The 25,805-nt window shown below is 37.7% G+C and overlaps 1 protein-coding gene across 1 annotated transcript; it reads left to right on the top strand.

The window, feature by feature from the left end:
• The first annotated feature begins 5,417 nt into the window (after nt 1–5,417).
• LOC139714181 (AT-rich interactive domain-containing protein 5B-like) lies at nt 5,418–24,777 on the top strand. Its single transcript, XM_071625898.1, has 3 exons — nt 5,418–5,529; nt 5,892–6,149; nt 24,237–24,777. Exons 1-3 carry the CDS (start codon nt 5,509–5,511, stop codon nt 24,528–24,530), a joined length of 573 nt encoding a protein of 190 aa, XP_071481999.1. The 5' UTR covers nt 5,418–5,508; the 3' UTR covers nt 24,531–24,777.
• Nucleotides 24,778–25,805: the final 1,028 nt, after the last annotated feature.

The raw sequence follows: 25,805 nt of genomic DNA, 5'->3' as shown, positions 1-25,805 counted from the left end.
GCCGACGTAGCTGGCGCACGCCGATCTGAGAGAATACATTGGATCGTATATTGAGGATGTGACAGCATCGTCACGGAGGAAGCAGACCTGAAGGCAGAGGAAGATTACATCCAGTCCTCTCTCAGGAAATTGGGATACCCTGGCTGGTCCTTCAAGAAAGCCAAAAAAGAAAGCCAGAAATACCACATCTCCACAGCATTCAGGCCACACAAGAAACTCAGGAACATCTTAGTCCACCCTAAAGACAAACGATCCATCGATGACCAATCGGGGTTAGTTTATACAGATTCCATGTGGTAACTGTGAAAGAAGCTACATTGGAGAACCAGCTAGAAAATTCGGTACCAGAAAAAATGAACACAAACTAGAGGTAGACACAGTTAGTGCATCCTACTACACAAGAGGAAAAAGGAAGGATCCACTTCCCACATGCACAAGTCGGCCATCAGCGACCATGTGGCCAGGGAAAACCACCACATCAATTGGAAGAAGTGTTCCATCCTAGCCAGAGACTCTGGAAAAACCTCACGCTGGATAAGGGAAGTAATTCACATTCGGAAACAACAAGGGAGAACCTTCAACCGAGGCCTGGGACAACTATACTCACTTTCCTCAATATAGTGCTCACACCCGTAAATACAATGGAATGTCCCAGACCCCTTCACAAATTCGTACCAAAGATACCAAAATAAAAGAAGAAAAAAATTAATTAAAAATCAATGATGTAGTTTGGCAAAAAACTGAATAGCTGTAGATATTGAGTATGAATTCCTCTACAAATTGCATTTTGGTTGGAAGATGAAAGCTTTTCTGGTGGAATTTGAAGGGACTATATTTCATTGGGTACGTGTACGGAAAATGTGTGATTTTTTGAGTGACAAGAACTCGTAGTCTGGCTTTGCGGTCCCCTGGACAGAATTTGAACTGAATAATCCACCCTGAAAATTTGATGGATGAAAGGGTATATCTAACTTATCCAGGTTAGTGAAGCTGAAACACCTCATTTCTCCCAGCTATTTTACAGAATTTTTTGAAATTTGATTTTTGACACACATCCCTATGGGGAAATATTTATGGGTGTGAGCCCTATGCTGATCCCATTTTCTCAGATCAGCGTGCGCCAGCTACGTCGGCTCGTGGGAAGTCCTTCTCACAACGCTCGATCTGAAAAAGCCTGCAGAGCCAGCAGGCGAAAGTCTTATTAAGTAAAGGTAATTTCCATTGATTGTGATAAAACGAACGCTCATCCAACTTTTGTACTCTGTTTTTACAAAAAGTCCCTACCGTGGCACACCTTCCCCCGCTCGGTCGCTTCTCTCCCTCGCCGAGGATCTCACACCGTCACATCAATGTGCCCCCGTCGAGATCCCCCCCCCCAAAAAAAAAAAAACAAACAAAAACAAAAACAAAAACAAAACAGAAGTGTTCCGGCGAGCTTGGCAATGTGCACATTATGTATTGGTTTGGGAAGAAATAAAATCATTTTATTCACTTCAGTGCAGACCTTGTCTGCTCTAGCGGACTCAGACTGGATGATGAGTCTCGTATGGAGGCTCTTAACTTTTTTTAAAACTGGAAAACATCCCCAACTATAGAATGTTGTTTGCTTGAAAGCAGAGAAAATTTCCCTTCATCTGCTTCAATTAAAAAAAAAAATCTATGATTCGATTGATTTGTTATGATTTATGGAATATGCTGCATTTAACACAGGTTTCTATGGGAGCCCGGAAAAGGAGCGTGAGGGTCAGTCAGGCCAGACATGTCATGGCTCAGACGGGTATTTTCACATAGATAAAGGTTAGCATTAGTATGTGAACATTTCAGAAATCTGGTTCTATAAAACTAAATCTCGGCAGGAGGAAACAGCTGGGGTTAGCCGACCTCCAATTACAGGTCACATGAGATGCTGTCCTAATCCAGAGTATGCTTACGTTTTAGGTAGATTTTCTGCCTAACTCTGGGTACAACAGTGTGCTGTTTTTGTGTATTTCTGCCTTTTAATGTAATAGATGGTGATTGTTTTAGTTTTTATTCGATAGCTCAGGATGTACAATTTGCAATGCGTGTGTGGTTATTTTTGAGTGCTTGTGTCTTGAAAATCTTAAGGTGTGTTGGTTTTGAGTGCATGTGTGTGTTGTTATTGTTGTTTTTGGGGGTTGTATAGTGTTGTTAATGAATTTTGCATAAGACCTATGACGGGTCGTGTGAGTGTGTGTAGTAGTGTTTTAACGATGCACTTCATTAAGTTTTGTTTGTGTGTGTGTGTGTGTGTGTGTGTGTTATTTTTTTTTTTTAAGGAGACCGTATTTTAGGATTGATAAATCCCTTGCATGAGATGTTTGTGGTTAGTTGTTTGTAGTTAGTTGGTATCAGTATAATAGACAAAGATTCAATGCAAAGTATAGTGCAAGGGATGTTTTTCCAAGTGTTGATTGACAGATCATTCTGGTTATCTTGTCTACTCTCAGATGTATTCATATTCCTGAAAGGTTTTTTTTTTTTTTAAGGAATTGATAAGGGGTTTTTAAAGTGTATATGGAGAGTTGTACGAAATGTTAGCGTTAAATGCATTTTTCTCTGTAATATTTATAGTTCTTTATTGTGGTTTCAAGTGGAAGATGTATGGACACGTCCATTTGCCCTTGCTCAGAAATTAACATGAACCAAAAATATTTTGGATACCTCAGTAACCAGGGCTTGGAAAGAAATTGAGCTTCCATTTTGTCTGTCTGATGTTGATTAAGATATTGATATTCAGTTTTAGGGCCTTTTCCCCAAAGATGGGTTTTTAAAACAAAAACAAAAACAAAAAACAAAATTGTCAGCTAGCAGAATCTTTTAAAATTTGATATGTGTTTAAATCAATTCTTTTTTAAAACATTTAACTTGGCAGAAGCTCATGCATAAGCTATGAGGATTTTACTTTGGTTTAATGAGAAATTTCGCCTGAACAGAAAAAGTAATTCTATTATCCATCCTTGTATGAAAAGGGAATCATTCTGTTCGGGAAAGACGGTTTGCAGTGACCGACTTCGGACGTTTTTTTTTTTTTTTCTTTTTTTTGTATTGGAATTCAATATCCCCTTCATAGACAAGAGGAACAAGTATAAACTCCCGTAGTGAGATCCATAACTAATAATATATAGGGGGTTCGTGATCTCTTAATACCAGAGATTCGTAGTGATTTGGTTCTACAAAAATGACCCCATTGTCAGCTTGCAGAGTCTTTTAGAACTTGATATGTGTTTAACTCAATTTTTTTTTGGAAAACATTTAACTTGCCAGAACTCATGCATAAGCTAGATTTTACTTTGGTTTCATGAGAAATTTCGCCTTGAACAGAAAAAGTAATTCTGTTATCCATCCTTGTTTATGAAAAGAGATTCATTCTCCAGGATAGACGGTTTGCGGTGACCGACTTAGGATTTTTTTAAATATCATTATTAGTTTTGGAATTCGATATCCCCTTCATAGACAAGAGGAACAAGTATAAACTCCCGTAGTGAAATCCATAACTAATAATATATTGGGGGTTCGTGATCTCTTAATACCAGAGATTCATAGTGATTTGGTTCTACAAAAATGACCACAGGCCAAACGGGTCCCCATTTATTTGCATATCCAACATTAAAGGGATCGCATAGTTTTGGTTGAGACATAATTTCAGGTTTCTAACATTTTCTGGTGAGATAATGAGAAACCTCTTAAGAAATATGAAAAAGCATGCAATTCCATGAGGAATTCAACGTTTATTTGATGAAAATTGGCTTTAAAAAGGTTGAGATATCCAAACCAGAGCTATAATATACTAATAAAGTGTGGGACCCACCTACTCCATACGATTGCTTTGTTTTACTTTGTTTTTGGATGTTTCAGTCATTCCAAACCCGATTTTCATCAAATAGATTTTGAATTCCTCTTAAAATGGTATGCCCTGTACTATTTCATAAGTGTTTTCTTGGTATCTCGCAAAAAGTTAAAAGCCCAGTTCTCATCTCCACCAATACTGTACCATCCCTTTAAAATCTGGGGGGAGTGCCTGTGAACAAACTATAGAGGGCCGTACAGATGAATGGTCTCGTATCCATGCTCACAAATTGCAAGTGTATACTGTAGAAACTCAATTCATATCTTTTTATTCTAAAGTGTTTCACAAAGCCACTGCTGCAAATGATTTCATATCCCAAATTGGGAGGTCTGACACTTCTGATGCAGTTCATGCAACTAGATATTGGGGATCAGGAGTCTATTCAGCATTTTCTAGTTTTTGTAAAGCGTTATTCTCTCATTTGGTCCAGTTTACAGAGATATAGGCGCCAATCTGACAGAGATTTCAAATTTGTCAAATTCCATAAAAAAATTCTTTTGAGTTAACCAATGTCAACCTCTCTCCTCTTTAGATCCATTTTTTCTACACATTTTTCATATAGGGCCTATCGCTGTGAATTAAAATGTATTCAACCCTCTTTCCTCTCACTTCTCAAATTCTTTTGCCATAAAAATATTTGCAATTTTGACATCTACAAATTAAAGTTCATGTAATGTATTGCACCAAACTTATAATGAATATATTCTTTTATTTTTGTTTGTATGTTATGCATTTTCTTCGCCAAAAACTTGAAAAATGTCATTTTGTATTAACAACGGACATCACAAGATTTACAGACGATTAGGGCCTACCGTCAGCAGTATAGTGCATCATGATATCGTCATCTCCCCCGCCCCCCCCCCCCCCCCCCCTCTCGCTCTCTCTCTCTCTCTCGTTTTGACGCTCGAGTCACTGAATTTTTTCGATAGCACTGCAAAATAGGGCCTACGCAACCCCAAAAATTCCCTCATGAAACTCATGGAGACCCTCTTTCACATTTTGTGAAAATATCCACACACACACACACACACACACGCGCGCACACACACACAAAATATATGAAAGCTTTGCGTAGTTATATGCCACGCTACTACATCCTTTATTATAGGTAATGCGAGTAAAGTTCATGGCACGAGTGGGCATTGATTACTCAGTATTACATTGAAAATGGCGCAATCAATATCATAATACAACCCAGTGTGTAGACGTACCATATTCGATACGCTGCAAAATACAATTCGCACATTGTACCTCCTGCACTGATGACATGCCGCGCGCCCTTGCTTATCGATTTCGATTTCCTTCATGCGAATTCCACCATGATTTTCGAAAAATAATGGAACGTTGTTGTTACTTCTGGCTTTGGTAGAACTAGCAGTCACAATTAATCTATTATGATGTAAATCATCGATAAGCCTTGGGTACAATTTTGTTGTTGTTTCCCCCCCCCCCCCCCCCCCCCCAACACAAATCACGTGGTTTTAATGTGGCGATCGTATCTCACATGCAAATCTTGTGTAGCGGAGCGGGATAAATTATGCAAATAATGCGTGACGTCACCATCAAACAACAAGTGTGTATTCACGAGAAGACAGTGAAACTACCACTGTTTAAACAGCGCAAATATCGCCGTGAAAATTATGGATAAATATCGACTTCAGGTAAGTTTTTCGCGTGAAAATTTAACAAATCAAGTGTAATGCTACACATATCATATTCATATAATTTGTTAGATATTTCGTACAGCATTTCCATGTTTTTGGTGTGTTTTATCGCCACCATGCATCGTCAACGCGAATGAAGTTTCGATTCGAAGTTTGACCCCTTGGTGTTATGTTTGAGGGGGAGTGTAATATTACGACGAAGTGTGTGTTGGAGTGTGTGTGTCGGATCCGGAGTGTGTGAACCCTATGGAAAGTCTACACTACGTGTGGATATGGATGGTTCCCCCAAATAATCGCATGTCGGGCCCTATTAGTAGTGTTATTTTAATGATTTTTCTCTTCATCCTTTTTCCTTACAGTGGGTCGGATCAAAGTGTGGGCAGCATGGGCCCTACAATTTCTTCAAGAGCTTCAAATTTTCTAAAAATTCAAAGTGGCGAACCTTGTCGCTCGGCGAATTCTTCTTCGTGAAGTGTTCAGAAACCGACCCACTTTGCATAGCTGAACTACAATTATTGTGGGAAGACAAGGCCATTGAGGGAATTATGCTATCCAGTTCTCGACTGTATTTCCTTCCCGAGCATACACCTGATGGCAGACACCATTCCCATGGAGATGTAAGTGAAGTCTATCACGAAAATACAACCCTGCATATTTTATATAAGAAGCAAAGCCCCTAATGAATTACCAAGTCTTTGCAATCTACGAAGTCTGTGCATCACTGCAATAGGGTCTACTTGCAGAGCCTCTCTGTAGTCTATCACAAGCCAAAATTGTTAATAGGTGTTGGATACAGAGGTAATGTACGCTTGTTTACACGGAACAGTGCACAAGTAGAATGCCTGTGGCTGTCAGTATGCACAGTCACTCGCAGAGGAGAGCAAAGGAATTTAATAAACCGAGTTGAATAGATGACCTCTATGGTGCATGGTGTTGGTGGGTTTGCTACAGTATGCATAATGTGGTAGATTTGGTGAAGCTGGGGGGGGGGGGGGGGGGGGGAAGGGGGTACAGCAGCAGGGTGCACAGGGCTTCAGTTTTGCTATGAACTTTTTTGCTCAGTTGCTCTAAATGTGTTACTGTGTGCATGTTTGAATATGTGTGTGTGTGTGTGGGGGGGGGGGGGGGGGGGCCTTTCTGCCTGTACTTGAAGAGTCCACATGTTCGACATTCTAATGCATGCAAATCTCATCTGAGCGTTTCAGCGAATTGTTGAACTGCAGTTCATCAATAAGTCCATCACAAATGCAGTACCGGTTTAATTTCTGTCATGAACATGAAATGCCCCCTCAATGTTAACTCTTAATTTTGAACTTGGATCATACTTTTCTGAATGAATTCATCATAGATCTAGACTTTGACTCATTGAGATCTTGAATATTTGCTTACAGCATTTGATGTTCATCAAAGACAGCTTTCATGATATAATGATACAGTGATTTTTATTTTTAAGTTGCATCTTGTTCATATGTATTATTTAATGTTCAAAGGATCGATGTACATTTCTGTACTTATAAAAATTTATTTTCTGTTGTCATTACATTTATCGATGTCAGCATTGGGAGTTTTGCTATTTTGTCAGGCCTGAAGGTGACTTAAGGAAGTAATTTAAGAACAGGAAGTGTACACTTACCAGAGAAAGATAATGCTATTGTACAGTATAGTGGTGTTGAAGTTGTAACTGTAGGCCTGTCATTATCATAATTTAACATACCCATCGATACAGTCAAAGTGTAGGAAGTGAAAATGGGGAAAACCACCCACAAAAACATTATTGAATGAAGGAAGTGGAGAATTTAATGTACGGTATTTTGAGGAGTCAGTCATGAAAAACTCAAAAGAGTCAAATGCTGTGCTTGCCTTGTTTGCAGGAGCTGGCTCATTCAACTTACAATTTGTCAACTTCCGCAACATTCTTTGATGTACAAACACTATAGGTCATACCGCCGAGACATAATCTGTTCACTGCCTGTTAACTGAACAGCCTTAGTCATAATGAGTCATTTTGTGGCGAGTGCATAGTGAACTTGATTTGAACAGTTCTTGGTTGTTGTTGGCTATTAGTGTCAAGCATTGTTAGTCAGTGTTTAGCAAGGGCCCTTTGAATTGGTTTGCCTGTTTTCTTTAGTCTGATCTGGGTGTTTTTTTGTTTGTTTGTTTCTTGCGTGTTTGTTTGTGTTTGTTGTTGTTTTTTTGGTGTATTTTTTAAAGTATACATCCTTGAATCTGGGTTTCAAATGTATTAATTAGGTCACCAATATATTATAGTATTTACATGTACTTACAAGTTCTGGTGAGGACCTTTCAGTGGTACGCTTGATGACAAGCTAACAATTTAACTTAATGTTATATAGAAACAAATCAATATTTTTCTGACAATGAAGAGTTTTCTTTCTTTCTTATCTGCAGTTCTTAAGTGTAGAAAAGGATAACAAGGCAAATTAAATGAAAGACAAAAGTCTTACGGTATGTAATTACTGTTTGGTTGTGTAAAAAAAAATCAGACTGATGGAAATCAAAGTAGTCCATTGATTGCAAGGACTTACACGTAAATGATAGCTAATGAAAATTGTTTGTCATCTTCATGTTGTTAGGAATCTCTTCGGGGTTTCTTCACCTGACAAGCACCAAAAACAAACAGAAAAAAGAGGTCTTCAGTGCATCTTTCTCATTGCACTTCTGGGTTTCTTCAGCTGACAAGCAAAAAAAAAAAGAAAAAGAAAAAGAAAAAGGAAAAGGGTCTCCAGTGCTCAAAGATTTCATTCTAGGATGAATTCTTTTTTTCTTTTTTAGTGCCACTTCAAAAGTGGGCTCCCTCCCCCATTTCAATGGTCCTGAAATTGGATGGGCTTTGATTAAAATTCTTAATTTTGTGTGTGAATGGCAAAATCAAATCAACTGAACAAAGAATCTGTTGGCTATTTTATTGGAATATGGGGTTATGGAAAGGGGGAAAAACAATGATTAAAAAAACAAAACCTGGATATTCCATTGGGCATTCTGATATTTTCAAACCTGTCATGTTATATGTTATGAATGGGATGTCAGAGGCCAAGTAAAAATAAACCAAACAAACAAACAAACAAAAACCGAGAAAGTAGTTTCTCATCCTTGTGCACATCTGACTTTAGCTGTTTACTAGTTTTTCAAAATGCCGATAAAACTATCAAACATGTGTACCCCCCCCCCCCTTCGCATCTTTTTTAATAGTCTCAAAACGACTTTTCTGATAAATTGTATTGGCAGAAAAAAAAATAAGAAGTTCATCTACAAATCATGATTTCATCATGCAAATATTGTAATTGTATTAGAATCTGTGATTGTGAGTATTTACAGCTGTACCATTACCACTAGCGAAGAATCCTACAAACCAGCAGCAAAGTATGGAGCACAATTGAGAACATTCATCACTTGAATGTACTGTACATCTCATGAATGGACAAATTCCCACTCTCCGCATACACTCGTACTTTTGTATACATTATGGCCATTGCCAAAATGCTAGTGGCTTGGTTTCAAACAGCAGTTATATCAGGGAGGTGTTAGAAATGGAGAGACAACTCTTCGTAATTCATGCAAACACATGTTTTGGTTCAAAGCGTTACAATGGGATGTCTATAGCATTCCACTATACAACTGTACGCTTTGAAGTCATGCTCTGCACTGCTCTAGTTGCAAGGCGAAGTTCGGAGAAGAAGAACGCATTTCACCTTTCGTTAAATTACAAGCTTTATTTCCCCGTAAACTTTTCAATGAAATACTCGAATTCATTAAGAGTAGTTTAGGAAAGAATTCAATATTATTAACATGTATCTAGTTTCTTCGTAATGCGCAAATTGAAATGAAATGAAAATTAGGCCATCTTAAAAACCTTATATTTTTCTATAATGCGCACATTTCCGCATGTTAGTTTTCTATCCTTTAATCTGGGATATATTGATCTTTCAAATAAAGTACTCTGCTAAAGCGTGCACCAGCGTGCTTTTAAACTATTTGCTGTTAAAATTGTCAGTTTTACACTGCATTTTGATTCGCTGCTCCGATTCAAGGTACACAAATTCATTGTTGCCATCACATTGAAAGAGAGCGAAATGCAGTAGGGGCAAGTATTTCTAGATGTGAGAGCGCTAGTCCCGATTATTGATGCTCTCTTTTGTCAAAGCACCTGATTTTCACCTGTAGTTAAGCGCATAACTTCTCGGCGGTGCCGCGCATGACTTCAAAGGAGAGCAGGAGTTGTCTCTCCTTTTCTAACACCTCCTTGGGTATATGTACATGTACATACGTAGGGCCTATAGATGTATAGTACTCATGCGCTGCTATCACACTAGGATGCCAGTGCTGTTAACACACTGCGAATTATGAATTTTCAAATTTACTCATCCTAAATATTTCACAACCTAAACAAGCAAGTTTGCATTTGAGTCTTCAAACCCCCAAAGAAAAACACTTTGAGACACTTTTAGACATTATGGAATAACTTGATCCCTTGAATTGAAGCTCTTAGGGCCACGCTGTTGTCAAGCAATCAGTAGTTCACTTCTCACATGTACAGGTACCTAGTATGACATGCTACAATACGTGCTTACAGACACACAGCAGTGCTGTATGTGTAGAAAATATCAAAATTAGCATCAAATACATCGTATGCAACTATTACCTGACTTTGGAGACTCGGATGCAAGTAGTTCAGGTTTTGAAGTGTTTAGGGTTGGTTTATGATTGTTTAAAAATCATCATACCAGGCAGTGCAGATTTATGCAAGCACCTTGCACTCTGCAGTGGCTTCAGATCAAAGATCAAAGATGTCAAATACAGGTTTCCTAGTCCAATTACGCACTCGGTTAGTGCATGCAAGTTTTTAAAAAAAAAATCAATTTCACGATAATGCAGCCAAAAGTACAAAATTGTCTTTCATAATCACCATTTGGCAGGAAGAAATGCACAACAGGCATTCATATTTGCCACAGAGCACTGTAAAATGTGAAAATATAATTCACATTGACCATAGGGCATTCTAAGTTAGCAGTCAGTAGCACGGAAGAACTTCTGACTACAGTTAGAGCATTCAATTAGTGTATTCATGCTTTTAGCTAATACATTCAATTTAACACTGTATAAAATTACAAGTGTGTATGTACAGTATGTATTTTACTTGTTCAAAGATTTGTTTTTATATGAATGTATGAACTTCTTTTACAAAAATAGACATTTCTCTTTTCTGTTTTCTTCGCTATTATGTTTGAAAGGTCTATCTGATCATTATTCTTGACGTGATCCTAGGTACATGTATGTATTTGTGTTACTGTAATTTCAAATTTTAGCATGTTTGCGTCAACCACACTAGGGCTTGACATAGCAGTGGCTCAATCTGCCACTTAAAGGGGTAATCCAGTCCAAATATAAGTTAGTCTGATAAGAAAGAATAAAATATTATGAGTTCAACGGTATAATTTTTATTGAAATCGGATGAAAAATAAGGAAGTTGGGCAGTTCCGTAAAGTCGGACGTACATTTCGGACACTTTGAAGGCCTGGATTTTTATTGTCAAAGGGGGCATCTATGTTTCTAAGTGTGCAAGATGTGTAAAGGTGGTAGTACTATAAACTCACTTATTATTATGGTGGTACCTTGTTTCATTATGGAGTTATGTGTTAAAAATACCATGGTGTCGGACGTACGCGCACGAAATGACTTTTTCAACATTGAAGATTCATGTTCAAAAGTCTGTGATGTGTGAGGGCTTACAGTAAAACTGATACTAGTTTTGATTGTATGAAGGATTGAGCTTTATAACATATACCAGCATTATATATAAATCTCTTCCGAAAGTTGTGTAAATCATCAAAGTATGTCGGTGTTGGACGTACTCGTGTGAAATTTTCAGAGACTACGTCCGACACTGCTTCGGCACTCCGTATTTTCGGAAGTACAAAGAATATTCAAGTAATGATTCATATTTCAGACTCATAAGGTAATACTCCATGCAGACATATATATTGAACATTCACTGGAATTTACTATCTTCATTTCAACCAGTGCACAAAATTGAGAAAATCACAAACGTACGTCCAACACCAAAATGTAATTTCTTATTTTGAAGAAAAAATGGTCAAATTTTCCTTGTATCAAAAACATTTATACTCATAACAAATTGAATTCATTCAAAAGCAATGATGAACTCTTTTATTTTTTTATTCTTACTTCTTTTTCCAAATGCACATTGATGTAAATTACCCCCAAAAAAGTTTGAAAAATCCACAATTTTGAAAATTTCTTTGCATTATCAAAGATAACCTATGGTCAAAACATAATAGAACAAGAGAACAGTCTAATTTGATATTAAGCCAACTTCAAAATCTTTGAAAAAAAAAAAAAAAATCACAGCTCAACATTCAAAATAAAACTTGTGGCTTTTGTGTTTTAGATGCCAAAATACAACAATAAAACTAAGTTATTTGGGATCAATGTAACTGAACTTTTTATAGACCTACTACATTTATGTACATACTGTACTATAAATATTGAACAGCCCTGGTAAAGACCCTAAATCATAAACTCCATGAACAGATAAATTCTACTTATCCATGCTTCAGAAAATGTTTTATATCATATAGTGGATGCTATAAAATGTAAATTCAACAAGTTGCAATGTAAGTACATACAGTACATGTATACTCTCCAATGTATTTTGAGAGACACTGCGTGATCAATGTAATGTTGCCATTTTAGTAGAAATACAAATTGTAGCTGCCTCGCTTACATAGGAGAGATTAACAAACACTTCCCTATCATTCCAGTGATTGATAAAACTCAGTTTATTTGAATTGCAACCATAGCACTTAAGTGTGTGTAGATAGATGCATCATCATGTACGCATAAGAATTCAAATGTTATATTTTTGACCAACAGTGATAATGAATAACGCCTCAATATTATTGTTCAAATTTAAGATGAGTTTAATAGGAAAGCTGAAAGAATTTCCAGAATATGCAATTATTACATTACACCTGATACTACTTAAGGTTACATGTGACTTACACAGAATATTATGAAGAATGATTTGAACAAGGCTTCTTTTAATACCCCATATGGCATATTGCATGCACATACAGTATACATGTACCCAGATTCTACAGTCATAAAATATAAAAAAAAAAAGAGTGTCAATCTTTAACACATTGCACACATGCTTTTCTTTCCACCAATTCCTTGTATATATTATGATTATACTTAGTGGATCATGCCCTTTTCTTTCCTAACCAGTCACAGCGGACGGGTGCAATTAACTCACTGTTTTCATTTTGACCTGACCTCGCTTTCCTCTTGAATGAACACGTTTTGCACGAAAACCGCTAGGAAAGTGTCGCAGCAAAACTGCCGTAACTTTACTATTTATTCATATTTTTTGATAATTCAAACGGTTATGAAAAGTAAAAACCTCATTTTAACCTGCCATTATGTTAAATTTTTTAAATAACGACGAGAAAATATTCCGAAATGGAGCATAACTTCACTCTCAAAACGGAAAATAATTGTCAGAAATCGTTGCTAAAATTTCACATTTTGACTTCGTGAACAACGAAAAACTTTCAAGTATGTTACTAAGTATGTATTTCTTTCCGGAACTCTAAAATATCACATTCGAGAAGTCATGCGTCCGGATATGTCTGGAAATAATCGAAAGTGGTGCACTTTCTACCTTCGTTACGAGCACGAAATTTCATAGTCATTCGCATACGGGAAGATAGGGTACAGTCCCACGTACCCACATCTTTGTCGCTCTAACGTCACCTGTACTGCAGTGCCGTACGGCACTGCTGTACTCTGATCGTAACTCGTACCGGGAATTCGTAGTTGTAATGTTACTTACTATAGTGCAGTAAAATCTGCGTTCAGTCCGAATAATCCAATGTCAAGAATTTTCAACTGCATAAGCGGTATCACAGCCGAATATATATTCAAATTTTTGCTACATTCTTTTTAATAGGACAGTTCTGATAACGTAAGTGCTTGTCTTTGAGGTATAGCGAGGTCCCCATCCAGCACACTGCTGTACATTGTATTTATCGACACCCCGCGTCCCACTCTCATAGCATGCATGTGCAGTTTACTAGGCGTCCGCAGCAGCCACCTCGCATCGCACAGTACGCTGCAATGCATCGACCAATCAGCTTGCTGGATCGAAGCAGCATGGCAAAGTTCATTCATTGCGCAAGCGCAAATCAGTTTTTCTTAGAATATGACGTCATTATTCTGGTTTGCTGCTCCAAGATTTCTGACAAGATACCTCATTTATTTTCACTTGTAACTTCAAAAATAGGTCTTCGGCAAAGCGAACAGGGCTACATTTACGTCCGCACATGTCTTATGAATATGTATGTCAAGTTTCATGAATATTAAGTGGTGCGTCCAGATGTGTCTGGAAATAATCGGACGGTAGTTTTCCGAGACAGAGAAACATGAAATATTGAATAACTTTAAAAATTCTTGATCGTTTCTCGTGATTTTTCGTATGTAGATAGAAATCATGATTTTGCATTGATACTGAAAGTTTGAGCGATTTTGGTCAATGTATGGCGGAGATATGAGAAGGTGAAATTTTGGTGAAAATGAGAACGCCCGATTCGCACTGCCTCGGTGACGGTTGAAAATTCAAAACGTTTCGTGGGTTTCGGGGGAGTTAATTATAGTCGTCCGCTGCGACTGTAACCAGCAACATTCGTGTATGTGCTGAATTTCAAGAGAAGAAAGTTCAATACAACTTACTAACCTACTTTGTCAGTCTGTGTTTCTAGGGCACCAGTTTTCGGCACAATCAAAAGGCAAGTTCACCTTCATGTGAATTGAGAAAATGTGGCAATATCAATAGAACACTCCACATCAGTGAAAGTTTGAGGAAAATCAGACAATCTATTGAAAAGTTAGGAATTTTTGAAGTTTCAGTGCTGCTATCACTGGATGGGAAGACTATTACAGCTTATGATGTGAGGGACTGTTAAACAAGAAAATATGAAGAAAATTGAACATGTTTTCACCTTTCTCGCATAATAAAAAAGAGCCCTTGACTTGTCTCTCTGAGAAGGAAGTGGGAATAATATTACACTTGAAGGGATGGTATACACTTAGTTTTCATTGAGATGAGGTTCAGGTTTCCAACTTTTTTGTGAGATAACGAGAAACCTTTTATGAAATATTAAATAACATTCAATTCTACGAAGAATTTAAGTTTATTTGATGGAAATTGGCTTTGAAATGGCAGAGATATCCAAAAACAAAAATGTCTTTTTAATGGTAAAAGGTGGGATCCACCTTTTATTAAGACCAATTTGCTTTTCTTGGTTTTTGACATCTAAGTCATTTAAAAAAAAAAACAATTTTCATCAAAAAAACTTTGAATTTCTCTTAGAATTATATGCTTTTTAATATTTCATACACTGTAAGTGGTTTCTAATTATCTCACAAAAAGTTGAAATCTGAATCCCCAATGTCAACCAAAACTACACTTGTATACCATCCCCGTAACATTCATCAGTGACAGGTTGGGAGAATGTGTACTTTAAAAAAAAAAATAATAACTTTTGTGAATTCTCTTTGTATTTTCTTTATATCGTTCTATGCATGTGACATCATAACCAAAGTAGTCTTCTCATCCAGCAGTGACTGCATAGAAACTTCAAAAATCCATACATTTTGAATGGATTGTCCGATTTTCCTCAAACTTTCACTAATGCCCATGCATGAAGGTGAACTTGTCCTTTAAAGAACAGAGCAATGCAATCAATAACTTTCAAATACAAAATGCTGGATTCAAGCAGGGAAGTGAGACTAAAATTTTCTCTCACCTCCCTGATTCAAGGGGCTAGCCATGCAGTAAAACTTTTTGTGTAAAATATTTTAAAGATTGTTCATACAGAAAAAAAATCTTCAGCAATTCAAGCTTTTCTGCAAATCAGGTGCTGAATTCTGCTTTCTGTTGAATACTGGTACCCTTAATTGGGGTAAGTAAAAAACTGCAATTTAAAAAAAATCAAAGTACCTAGTTCATCTTGATCTATTTTTAGCGACACCGACCCTTGTTGCCAGGCATGCTGTAACTTTATTGAACTGCATGCTCCAAATCTCTTTTATAACTTGACTGTTCAAAAATTCCTCATAAAATATGTATAGTGCCATTATTTGCTTTGATCTTATAATGAATTCATTTGCAGAATACTCTATAATGAAGAAAGGTGTAAACTTAGCTGTGCCATGTCTGATAAAATTGAAATTGTAGGAGTTACTGGAGTGACAATATGGTGTCGGACGTACACAGTGTCGGACGTACATTCAAAGTGTACGTCCAACACCATGATATCTCAGTTTTGACAAAGCATACAAGTGACCTTTGATGTTGGTTACATTGCCTGTGACAAACTTACTTTGCATCCTAAGTGATATGTTTTATCTCGCTTCAGATTAATGTGAATATTAAAAGATATATGTTCACGGAGTCGGACGTACATCAGCAAAGTGGTCGAACCTGGGAAAACTGTTACTAAAAAACAAAAAGACTGGGGGTTTTCTTTGATTAATCATTGAAAAGTGTACCTTTCAACCTTATTGGCAAGATATAAGAGTTGTGTACTTTTGATTTCTTCAAGAGATAAATCAAAAGTATATTTTGGTTATTTTTTTTAACTAAAAATGAGAGGAAAATTAGCCTCTGACTTCAAAACCCATAATTCTTAAAATACACATAACAAATTGAAATAAAAGAAAGTCCATGAAAATATAATCTATGACGATTGATATGATATCTTACTTGCAGTGATTTGACGATTTTGAAATTTCGACGTTGAGGTTTACTATTTTACAGAATTGCCCAGTTATGACATTTTGAATTTTTGCTATTTTCTCTGGAAACAGTTCTTGAACAGTCAACATGAATATTCAAATGGCAAAGTAAGCATGTCATCCCCTCACAACTTACCACGTCGTTTGTACAAAATTTCAATTTTTTTATTCCAGTGCAATTATGCCCGAGGTACAAATCCTCATTAATACTGTAAAACGAGGAATGTTCGCGTGCATTTTTATTTCGCGAATTTCACGAGAGCCATGATTCCTGAAATTAAAATACACACAAAAGTTCTTGTTTACACTATACATGCATACAGTATATGCATTTAATGTTAGAAACAACTCGCGAAAATTTCATGCCACGAAAAAGGCCATTGGCTCTAATTCGCAAAAATTTCATGCCATGAAAATATTGTGTTTTATAGTAATTGATCACTAATCTGAAGTTAATCAGCCAGGAGTAACATTTTGTTTTACGTAAATTTCTATTGCCCTACTCTGAAAATGAATTGTTCTCGCGCTCCGATTTGCAACATTACTGCTCTGTACGGTGTGGCCAGTCTGAAATAAAAAGAAGAAGAAAAGTTTGTTAATCGGAAAACAACATCTTTTGATTACTAACCTTTGTAAAAATGAATCTCTTTCCATGGTCGGACTAATTTAACTTTAGACTGAGATTTAAACCTTCGGCATAGCGAACTGTAACAATAATTTGCTACTATTTTTTCATTGACATTTCGTGAAGCAGCATGCGTTTTGGTAGTTTGAAACGTGTAAATGTTGAGATTTCTTTCCCCTGCTAGTGCAGACTAAGTTCGGTCACGGCGAAAGTTCTGTTACGAAATCAAAAATAATGCAAGTCTTTTCAACAATAACACTTTCGTATAGATTTTTATGCGTTTATATGCAGTTTCTATATTCGTTCGAAAACCACAAGTCTTTCTGCAATGCTCTTTTGTTTTAAATACAGCATTACTTGTGATTTGCTGGACTTACATTTGATTTTTAGAATTGGTTAAAACGCAATTGAGTTTAAGTTTCTTACAATTTTCTGGTTTAGGATGATTATCAAATGCAAGTCTTTTCAGCGTTCCATGTGATTTGACAGACTTGCATTTGATTTCGGGGTGGTGTTTAATTTTAATTTTGCATGTGAAATGAAAAATGAGAAAGTCTTTTCAACAATAATGCACTTCCGTAGATGTTTAGAGATGCGTTTAAATTCAGTTTCTTACAGTTTCGCACAAAAACTGCAAGTCTTCTCTGCAACGCTCTTGCGTTTAAAGATAATTAAAAGTTATGGTACCTCAAAAGTTCCCCTGAATTTCCTTGTCTTAATTTGTGTTTCAGGTTAAGTACCTTTCATGTAACCAACACTGTGAGACTTACTCGCCCGAAAGTGCTCTCATGTCTTAGTAATCATGCAATTAACTGCGACCAGCAGCCATATACGCATAGCGACCAACAGCCCCATACGCATAGCGTAATCGGGCTTCACATTGTAGCATTCAGGACCATGACAGATTTATTATCGCGGGTAAATGCCAACTTAAAATCCCAAAATTTCTTCAATTTGAAGACTTACCAATTAAGTTGAGGTATTGAAAACAGGCTTCTGGCAACGTTTGGTTCTGCCAATAGTCCCTTTCTGTTCGAATTGATGACTGAATGTGACTCGGTCCGAGAGGACCTTGGGAGAGCTACATTGATCACTGAAAACTACAGCAGTGCATGCGACACATCACATGCGCACAAATTTCAAATCCATGAACGGATAAGATGTAAGATAGGACTGTAAAATGTCAAAATTTTAAAGCTCGCTCGCTCCGCTCGCTCGCATGTAATCGTTAAACCATTCTCCCGATATTGCTGCCAGTAATTTGTCGTTTCACACCGTCATTCCATAATCCATTTATAGGGGGACAACCCCCTCCCACAACCTCCCCCCTTGCTCGTTCCGCTTGTTCGGGCTTGGTCGCGTTCATGACATCAGTGTAAAATATTACTAGAAGTTTATTTGAATTATTACCATTTGTAGGTAAATTGTTCAATCACAATTTACTTCAAAATGTACTGATACCTTAAACAAGTGGGACTGTTTCAAGTCGATAAAACATGCAAAATACCTGCATCAAATTGCACCATTTACAACATCAAAATGCAAAAAGTTCTCACCATGGAGGGGGACGCTCCCTCCCACATCCTCCCCCTCGCTCACTCCTCTCGCTTGGCCGCGGTCATGATATTCAGTGTTAATATTAAAACAGGAAGTTTATTTGGATGATACTATTTTATAGGCAAATTGTTCGATAATAATCTACATCAATATATACTGCTTTACTTTAAACAAGTGGGACTGTTTCAAGTCGATAAAACAAGCAAAACATGTATCAAATCACCCCTCGCTCTCTCCGCTTGCTCGGGCTCGATCGCGCTCATGACATCAGTGTATATAGTCCATGGGCCAAGACCCGAAAATGGGTTATTGGTACCACTTGAGATGGCAAAACCTTTTTGGTGTCATTTTGTTTGTTGGACATAGATACTGTATGTTTATCAAGCTATGATAGCATGTCCAGATGAGTAGCTTAGTCATAATAAATGAATTTTTAACTAATTTGGTCTCGTTTTTATATCCCTATACTTCTGAATCGAAACTAAACCGCTATACAAAGAAGAGCACCGTCTTCTGTTCGTCCACAGGTGTTCTGTTGTAAACTCGACGCGCTTAGTCTTTATTCAAGGCAGCGAAGGGAATATCCAAAGTGTTATGATGTCCACAGCTGTCACGCGGTGCGCTTTATAGTCTTTATCTAGAACAATGTACGGTTACCATCATTATCTAAAGTTCCTAATAAAAGGGATTATCTATACTGTTTTATACTACCCTTTCAACAAATACATTGATCAGTTTTAAACAAAAATCACTCTGTTCATTTACAACATTATTTATTATAATGTATTGTAATGTACCGGTACAGTGTTTTTGCATTATCTTTCATTGTTGGATGGAAATAAAGCGACATTGGCGTGGTATTAGCGTTTTCACCGTTGCGTTTTCACCGTTGTGTTTTCACCGGAAAATGATAAATAATTGAAAAATACAGAAAAATTCATGAGGAATTGCTTTTTTGTTGTTGCTGTTTTCAGATAAAAGGATATACACTGTATTATAAGCTTTAGATATTCCCTTCACCGTCTTGAATATTAGACTAAGCGCTGTGGACATCATAACCTTTGGATATTCCCTTCGCTGCCTTGAATAAAGACTAAGCGCACCGCATTAACAACAGAACACCTGTGAACATACAGAAGACAGTGCTCTTCTTTGTATAACGGTTAGACTCGATTCATAAGTATGGGGATATAACAACGAAACCAAATTGGTTTAAAATTCATTTATCACTAAGCTACTCATTTGGAAATGCTATCAGAGCCTGATAAGCATATCTATGCCCGACAAACAAAATGACACCAAAAAGGTTTTGCCACCCCAGGTGGTACCAATATCTGGCCTGGCCCATGGACTAATAAGAATCAATACAAGAAGTTTATTGAAATGATATAGTTTATAGGCACATTGTTCAACAACAAATTCCATCAAAATGTACTGCTACCTTAAACAAGTGGGACTGTTTCAAGTTGATAAAAACACGCAAAAAGCCTGCATCAAATTGCACCATACAACATCAAAATGCAAAAAGTTCTCATGCACAGTGGGGGGGGGGGGGGGGGGACAACAGGCACTTCCACATCCTCTCCCCCCCCCCCTTGCTCACTCCCTCGCATACTAACACCACCCCCCCCCCCCCCCCCACCTCCCCAAGATTTCCTGGCTTGGTTTCCCTCAAAAACAGTGAAAATCTAGGGATTGAGAGCTTCTTCCAAATCTCTGTCAAAAAAAAACACAAAATTCTCGTTACATTAGGGTCAAAACGCACCCTCCTTGAAAAAAAGCTGGTGACGCCCCTGGGATATCATCCTCTACATGAATTTGTGCCAAAATGCTGATCGTATCTTTCGAGATATTTGTATTTTTCTGTTTGAGTCAATCGTGAGAAAGGGTTACGATTATTTCCTGACACAAATCTGTTACAGCATGTATGCATTTGATTAACGTATTGCTAGTCTGTATACCTCGGACTCACTACCTGTGAAGTTTTGTGTTTGGGCAATTAGTAGTAGGTCATAATCAGAGCAAATAGCCAACCAAATTTATGAGAAAATACTACAAGGTGCTTCAGCAGTTGGATGCAGCACAAAAACCAATACATTGGACTGTGTAATGCTTACGCTATATAGATTTTACTATACATGTAGGCCACAAATGACGGTTATCTTGATTTTTTTCCCGACATAACCATGTGACAAAATTACAGGAAAGATATTTGGAACAGAGTATGGACATACTACCACAAGCCATGTACTGAAGTTTCGTTCGTGGGCAATAAAGAAAGATGTGAGAAAATAATGCTTTTTAAAAGACCAAATTGACATATATTGCAGAGTTAGTAGAATAGTTTCTCTTTCAATTTGCTATATAGATTTTTAATATCATTCAGTGGCTTCTGAGGCGAGATATTGAGATTGTCCTACAACACTTTCCCAGCAGTTTTGCGTTAACATATTGTTTACTATATGCAAATTAGGCAGCTTGCACCGTATCGCGGAGCCTGCACAAGGAAAGTCCTGCACAGCAGAATTTTCCCCTCCAAAAATATAATGGGGACGTTCACCAGGCCTTCTTCCACCGTCCCCATCAAGCAAGTTGGGTCTGGGGACCAAATTTGGAGGGGAAAGTGGCCTTGGGTCGTAATTGATAATTACCCAGGTCTGTATTCATCTAAAGTGCACATAAGACTCATGCCAAGGGATAGTTGAGATAGTCGTGTAGAAAGTCAGTCACAAAAAAAAGGTACCAGTACTGTATAAAAAACATGATACAGATGTATATTAGCAGCATGAATTTTTCGCGAATTGGAGCCGACGGCCATTTTTGTTGCATGAAATTTTCATGAACTGCCACTGGCATTCAATGCATATAGTGTAGACAAGAACTTTTGCGTGCATTTTAATTTCGTGAATCTTAGCTCTCGCGAAATTTGCGATATTAAAATGCACGCAGACATTCCTCGTTTTACAGTAAGATCTTTTCTGACTGGGAGTGGGATAGGGGCTGGGATAAGACTCCGCACTTTGTTGAAACAGATACCCCTTTTAGTAACTCTTCTGGCTCTGGCCAGGCCCGATGTAAGTCGTAAAATTTTGAGTTTATGAATGGGTTGGGCCAAAGTGGCCCGCACCTGGCTCGGGCTGGCACAGATCGAAGAGTTTATGAACAGTAGCAGCGCCAGGCTAGGGCCAAAATTCCTTGCATGATCAAAGGTCACAATTACCTGGCCGTGCCTCCGCCGGAGCACATGTTCAGTTACCTTGGTAGTTATCTCTTATGTGGCCGAGTTTGTGAATGAGTTATCGTAAAAGTAGCGTGGCTCTGCTGTATAGCTGCTGAACGCATTTTTTACTGCTTGGTGTGGGCCAATTTAGCTTGGGCCAGGAGCTGGCCAAAAATGCACAAGTTACTGAAAGGGGTATCCATCCCCACTATACAGTCCTGCCCAGTGTGTGAGTCCTTAGACAATCTACATGCTTTTATGCTGGATGGTATCCCTTTCAACCCAGGTATAGAAGTGGGGACCTAGCAATGCTGGCATAATGACACAGGCATGGCCTCACTTAAAGCAGTGCTAATCCTGAAAAGACCATAATCTTAGTATTATTATACATGTTTAGATTAATGAAATGGCCAAAGTTACTTATAGAGTATACAAAAATGCAAGGTTTTATTATGGATGCATTTATCATGTCACTTCTGGCATAGAATTAAGATTTTCGAACAACTTTCTGGGAGATTTTGGTAGTTGATAAATGCAAAGCTGTTTTGATTATGGGGTTAGAAACGTGTTTCTGAAATGCCCAAAAAAGTGCATTATCACACATGCTTTTGAGCCAGAAATGCATTTCTGTGAAGATGATAAACACAAAGTCATTTTGAAATGCATGTATAGCACAGACCAGCCCACGGCAACACTGCCAACTACACATCTCCGCTCCTTGGGTCAAACTGCGCAATAGAGCTCCACAATGACAAGGCCTCCCTCTCAACTCACGACAGAGATGATCAACGCAACAACTCAAGAAACGCGATCCAAAAGGCCTTTGCAAATGCGTTGGATAGTGTGTATTGAAAGTTTCAAACATAGGAAATATGATAAATGCAGCTTAAGTTGTATGTCACAATCACCTGTGACTATTTTCAGATGAAGTCAACATACTTAAAAGAAATATCATTAGTATGAAGCTGTGCTAGTAGTGATGTCAGTTTTGTGTCCATTAAATTAATGCATGCATTGCAGAGAGAAATGATAACAGCAGTTGGAACAGTAAAAAGAAATATATTGGTCATGCCTCATACATGTATGTAACTTTCCCAACTATTGCCACACCATTTAAAGTAGTTTGTAATTTATCATCTGTCATATTTCTCTGCTGTCTTCTACCTTTGAGACATGAACATTCTATTCAGCAAGTGCAGTTATTTACAATGTACTGATGGTGCATATATTTCTTAGTGTTTGAGAGAAGAATAAAAGACATTAGGTAACCAAGTACATTTTCTGTCTTATGCCTGCATACTTCACACACATTCTTCTCGAGACTGTGTAAGGTGGCTATGGGTTAGCTGATGACAAAAGGTACTATCAACTTATCTTGTGTCAACTGTGCACCTTTTTGTGTCATTGTGATGCAAATAGTGTGAACTGCTTCAGAGTAGCTACAACCCCCCAATACACAATACCATACATGTTGTGTGTTGTGTAATCAGTGTACATACCCTCCCACAGGTATACACACACCCAGGGAGAAAAGTTAGCAATGATCCAGATATTTGCATTCTATGAGTATATCGGATAAGAATTGTAGGTGGCTGAGCTTGATGGTAACACCCTACCAATTGATGACACGTCTTTATTATCTGTCAGGTTAATACGAAATACATGAATTTGTGCTCAATTTCCAGTTTTATGTAATATTTAAGCTGTCATGCTGTAAATCAAGGAAAATTATTACAAGAATGATCAAAAAAATGAAAAACAATATCATTAAAAGAATGATCGGTGCAATGATTTCTTCATCCAATTGGCAATTGCTTTTAAAAAAAATTTAAAAATGTGTTGATTGTACTATGCATTATGGAATCATTAGGGGGAAAAAAAGAAAAACAATACACTGCCATAACAAAAACAACAAAATAATAACAATTACGGCAAAAACCGGAAACTGGGAGGATAATATAGGTGATCGTAAGGCCGGAAGTTCAATTGACTTTCTGGGAGCCTCCCAGCGAAATCGGGAGGGTTAGCATCTCTGCTATTATTTAGACACTCCCAAGCAAGTGAAGACAAGAAAAAAGAAGCGATTTTAAACACATTTAAAACTCCTACAAAACTCAAGCAATTAACTTGTGATATTCCCTTTAGAAACATGTTATGAACTTTACAGTAAAACATTTCAATTTCATGACTATGATTTAAAGTGGGTAATGAATTACACTTCTGCTGCAGTGTACACTACCTATGTAACTACCACTTGGTCGGCAGCCTGTAGCTTGTACTCGTATATCAATACATAAACATTGTTTCTCAAAAATCCAGTCAAATCGCCTATCTGGATGGGTGCTGGTCCTGATAGGTAGAGTGTATGCATTGCACAATCAGGAAAATGATCAAGCCATTTTTAATTTCAGTGGCCAAAAGCATTTGTGATCATGTTTGTGTTTTTTTTTCTTCTTCTTCTATTAGGATGAGGTGATTGCTGTCAACAGTAAAATCATCATGAGCATAGAAGACCTCTTGGACTGGGTGATCATGGATGAGGTGCAATGGATTGATGGTTTCCCCACCATCTGCCCTGATAATGGCCTCAATGAGAAGGGAACAGGCAAGAGCCAACCACTCTTGGCAGAAGGCCAAATTGGTGGGTCTACTCAGGAACGAGACAGGGCTGCCTTGGAGAAGTTTGCCCTCAACAGTGGTCTGAAGGTGAAAGATATGATATACACAAGGAAAACAAGTGGTAAGATAAATTCATTATAGCAATGACAAGATGAAGTAGTTATATTGTCCTTAAAAGGCAAAGTATTTGTTCATTTTGTATTTTTTTAGCTCACCTGAGCTATTGTGATCCCTCACCATCTGGTGTCTGGCATCTAGAATGTCTCAACCTCAGCTGTTCAGGCAATATATGATGTTAGGATATGTAATTTCCATTATCCCAGGTCAAGGATGAAGTACTGTTGTTGGGAAGGCGTAGCTGGGAGGAGGTAAGTCTTCTGATCTATCATGGGAGGGCATTTGGAAACATGGATCCAGAGCTGTATAAGGCTCTGTCTCCCCAAGCTGTGTGGCTGAGAAATTCCTTCAATTAAACTTGGTTCACTGATCTCAGGCTGCAAGCTTGTTGATGGCTCCATTAGGAGCTCTGAGATAGAAGATGGAGATTTGCCATTAAGCCCTTTAAGGTCATTGTCTCATTAATAAGGAAGCAAATGAAGATCTTGAAAATGGGGCTAATGGGAGCCCTCTTCCTTTGTAGAGTCACCTACTGTGCAGCCATATTTTGGAGTCTCTGAAGTGTATGCAGTTGACTTTGGCTCAAACCAGTCAGAATTGAGTAGTACATGTCCAGTCTTGTTGTCACAAAGACATGAATGACTAGTTCAGCAACATGTCTGTTCATATGCTTGCAGATTTTACCAAGATTTCACATGGAGATGCAAGCTGCTTTAGACACAGATGTGATGTGTTGCTCCATTGTCAGTGAAGAATCAAAGATCACTCTGAGATTTCTCATTTGATCAGAAGGTCTGATTGTGGTGCTACCAAAGTTTCATAAGATCAATCTTCACTTTAGCTCTTTGCTAATGTGATCCAACAACAAGTAATTCTGTTTTGTCCTCATTCAGCACCTCTGTCTCTGGTACTTTAAAAGCTGAGAGCTCACTTGGAGCTGGACTGGACTCTGGAGAAAGGTGAAGGTCATCAGCGATCTGACGTCTATGGCAAATCTTTGAGATATTATCATCAAAGAACTGAGACATTCTCTGGCTATCTGTTCACTTGGCTGGCACAGTGGAAGATGAGACTTCATCTTCCAATGCAGCAAACTATCAGCCATTTGAAAGATTGTTGTGTGAAGAGATCATTGAAGTAGTTTATCCTATTGACATACCAAAAAAAAAAAAAAAAAAAAATTGTATGATGTGATTAACTTTCTGCTTCTCCACACAGTATATTTGTAAATCAACTTCAAGCCCCGAATCTTTCCACACTTTCTCAAAGCATCTCTTTTGCTTCTCAGCATGAATGCAA

The sequence above is a fragment of the Diadema antillarum genome, unplaced genomic scaffold (genome assembly GCF_040938485.1).
Source record: "Diadema antillarum isolate AM-2024a unplaced genomic scaffold, OU_Dant_1.0 seq00002185_RagTag, whole genome shotgun sequence".
NCBI lineage: Eukaryota > Metazoa > Echinodermata > Echinoidea > Diadematoida > Diadematidae > Diadema > Diadema antillarum.
The sequence above is the reverse complement of the archived record's forward strand: the minus strand, read 5'-3'. Positions and strand labels throughout refer to the sequence as shown.